The sequence below is a fragment of the Vigna radiata genome, chromosome 8 (genome assembly GCF_000741045.1).
Source record: "Vigna radiata var. radiata cultivar VC1973A chromosome 8, Vradiata_ver6, whole genome shotgun sequence".
In the NCBI taxonomy this organism is placed as follows: domain Eukaryota; kingdom Viridiplantae; phylum Streptophyta; class Magnoliopsida; order Fabales; family Fabaceae; genus Vigna; species Vigna radiata.
This window is the reverse complement of record NC_028358.1, coordinates 29,432,574-29,435,487: the sequence shown is the minus strand read 5'-3', so window position 1 is coordinate 29,435,487 and position 2,914 is coordinate 29,432,574. Positions and strand designations below refer to the sequence as shown.

Genomic DNA, 2,914 nt, shown 5'->3' with positions numbered 1-2,914 from the left:
AAAAAATATATTCAACAACGAAAATAAGATTGAATCAAACTTAGTTAAGAAAATATAGTCAAATTTAAGTCATGTAAATGCTCCATTAATGTAGAGAGAGAAAGAGAAAGATTGTTAAAGATAGTGGGGGAGGTGTAGGGTATTTTTGGAATAAAAAAAAATAGTGGGGAGGTGTAGAATATTTTAGAAATAAATTAAATTAATGGGGAAGTACAAGTCCCACTTGGAGAGGTGTAGGGAGCAACACCCGTGAGTTAATTAAACCGGGCTTGAAGTTTGGTTTGGGCCGCAGGTGATCAGAAAGCCCATGATTATATTATTCAGCGAGAAAATTAAATAAAGTGGGATCCATCAGCGACAGCGCAACATCTGGGCATCGCATAAACGTGCGATGCTGATTCTTGTATGACACATCCTCACGATTGTCACGGAGGCAGAAAGAGAGGCGAAGAAGTGTGTCTCTGAATACTGAAAAATTTGACCATGTCTGCAGCTGTGGTAGGCTCCAAACCACCTTTGACCACCTTGTCGTCTACTTGCAGAGCCACATTTGCCTCCAATTTCACCTCCATAAAGTTCCCCGCTACTCCACTCTCCTCCAATCTTCTCTTCTTCAGGCTCACTCACACTGCTTCTTCCAACCGAACCTCAACCTTCCGTGGCTTCAAGCGCTTTTCCCCTGTCATGGAGTGGCAGGATTGCACGTATCTCCTTTCTTTCTCGCCCTTTCATATTTTACTTATTGTTACCGATTAAGCTTCCTATATTGATATCTCAGCAGCCACTATGAAACCTATTTACTGAGAATTTTACGTTTATATGATTCATTTCACACGGTTTCACATTTGCCTGGTGAGGTGTGATTGAATGAGTGCTTTAGAAACCCTCTCCCACTCCTAATAGTGCCTTAATTACAATGCTTGCGGTCGATAACTAGTAAAGAGTATTTCCAATTTCAGGGTAAAGATGCAGATTGATGTTCCCATCTCTGTAGCATATGCTTGTTATTCCGATCGCGAAGCCATCCCAAAATGGATGCCCTTTATTTCCTCTGTTAAGGTATGCTTGCTTTCCTTCTCACCTTCTATTTTACAGATCATTTTTCTGGATTAGTGAAATAGGGCCTTGTAAGGGGTGGTGGAAATAAACTCACATAATTGTTTACATCTGACTTATATCTTGTACTCCTAGTAAGTTATGAATGTTGTCGTAAATAATCAGCAATTATTATTTGCTAAGTGTAGCACATTAGATATGACATTTTTTCTTTTTTCCCTTTCTTAGTCAAACAAGTAGCTGTGTTTGAAATCTTTGTTCCCTGCCTTGTTGCCAAGGAAGGATGACCTGAAATTACAATAGAGTCTAGGTGTTTTTTTTTTTTTTTTTTAATTTGAATCCAAATGGTGCCTATGAGTACTGAAGCCCTGTAATTTTCGTTCAATAATCATGAACTGTAAAAAAAAAAAAGCATTTTGATTATATGCAAATGTTGTATTTGTTCCGCAGATACTGCCAGACAAACCTGACCTTTCACGGTGGACCTTGAAGTATAAGGCCTTTGGTCGTGATATTGAATTCTCTTGGCTTGCTCGTAATATGCAGGAAAAGATCCCCAACCTAATACTATACTTCTTTTTTCCCAATAGAATTCTCTTTTAGTTACAAATTACAATTGATATTTGTTATTCATGTTAGATCACCTTCTTGCAGCCCACTCCAAATCAGAAAATCCACTGGCGATCTATGGAAGGTCTTCCAAACAGGTAACTTACTAGAATATTTTGCTATGTGAATATCATGTGATTTATTGATTTTTGGTGGTTCATCATTTTGTGAAGATATTTGAGATTTATGACAACAAAGAAAAGTTCAGATGCACTATTTTTGTTCACCGAATAATATATCATATTGAACTGGCCAAGCTTTATTGTAGTTTGTCCTACCAGTGTTAATGCATCATATTTAAGATCAGCTACCAGGGTGAACCTGGAATGCTTGATGATGTGCTGGAGTAATATAGAAAATTAAGAGAATTTTATTTGTACTATTAACTTTTTCCAAAAGAATATAGATCAGAGGAATCTAGAGCAAATTTAGACCGATATGTGTGATACATTGATTGTATTGTTGTCTTGCTTCATATTTCTTGATTTGCTTTGTTTCCCATACATGGTATTGAATAATATTCACTCAGCTTATTCTTAATTGGCAGAATTTACTATATGGTGTAGATTTTATGCCCTTTTTCTTGTATATGAATACCAAAACAAGAAGGGAGGAAAAATCCTTGCTCACAATAGCACCCCAAAGTCAGAGAGAAATGTCAATATATATATATATATATATATATATATATATATATTGAAAATTATATATTGGAATTAATCTCTTGTGTTAAATACACATATAGGCTTCTCTATTTATAATAGAAGAAATATGGGCTAATCCCAAATACAAATGAATATGTAAGAATAAAATAAAATAAAATTAGAACAATGTTTCCCTAATAAACATATAGGGACTATATTTCCCTAATTAACATAAACACAATATAAACTAAATATAATATCTTTAACACCCCCTCAAGCTGGAGCATACAGATTGTATGGATCAAGCTTGGAATAAATAAACTCAATTTGAAATATATGATCTGTCTTCAAGAGTGTGCGGCAAATAGATGCACAATCACATGTCGACGAACAACTAACAGTAATTTATGGACAGTAGTAGACAACTACGAAACTTCAAATAGCACCATGAAACTTGAAGTGGGATGACTTTGACAAAGGAGAACAATAACAAACTCCGGGGACTGGATTGCCATCAAGTAAGGATGGGGCTTGCATCAAAACTACAGGGATTGCCATCACTGACGGATGGGGCCTGTAGTGGCTAAAAGCGACAAAACTACAGG

At 36.0% G+C, this 2,914-nt stretch overlaps 1 protein-coding gene across 1 annotated transcript in view; it reads left to right on the top strand.

The window, feature by feature from the left end:
- Nucleotides 1–382: 382 nt before the first annotated feature.
- The window catches only part of LOC106772013, a 7,598-nt gene continuing 5,066 nt past the window's right edge, over nt 383–2,914 (top strand). Inside the window, exons 1-4 of the mRNA XM_014658116.2 lie at nt 383–704; nt 960–1,059; nt 1,507–1,602; nt 1,711–1,763. Of these exons, the coding sequence (XP_014513602.1) occupies nt 484–704; nt 960–1,059; nt 1,507–1,602; nt 1,711–1,763 (470 nt within the window). The 5' untranslated portion in view covers nt 383–483. The remainder of the gene's footprint in view (nt 705–959; nt 1,060–1,506; nt 1,603–1,710; nt 1,764–2,914) is intronic.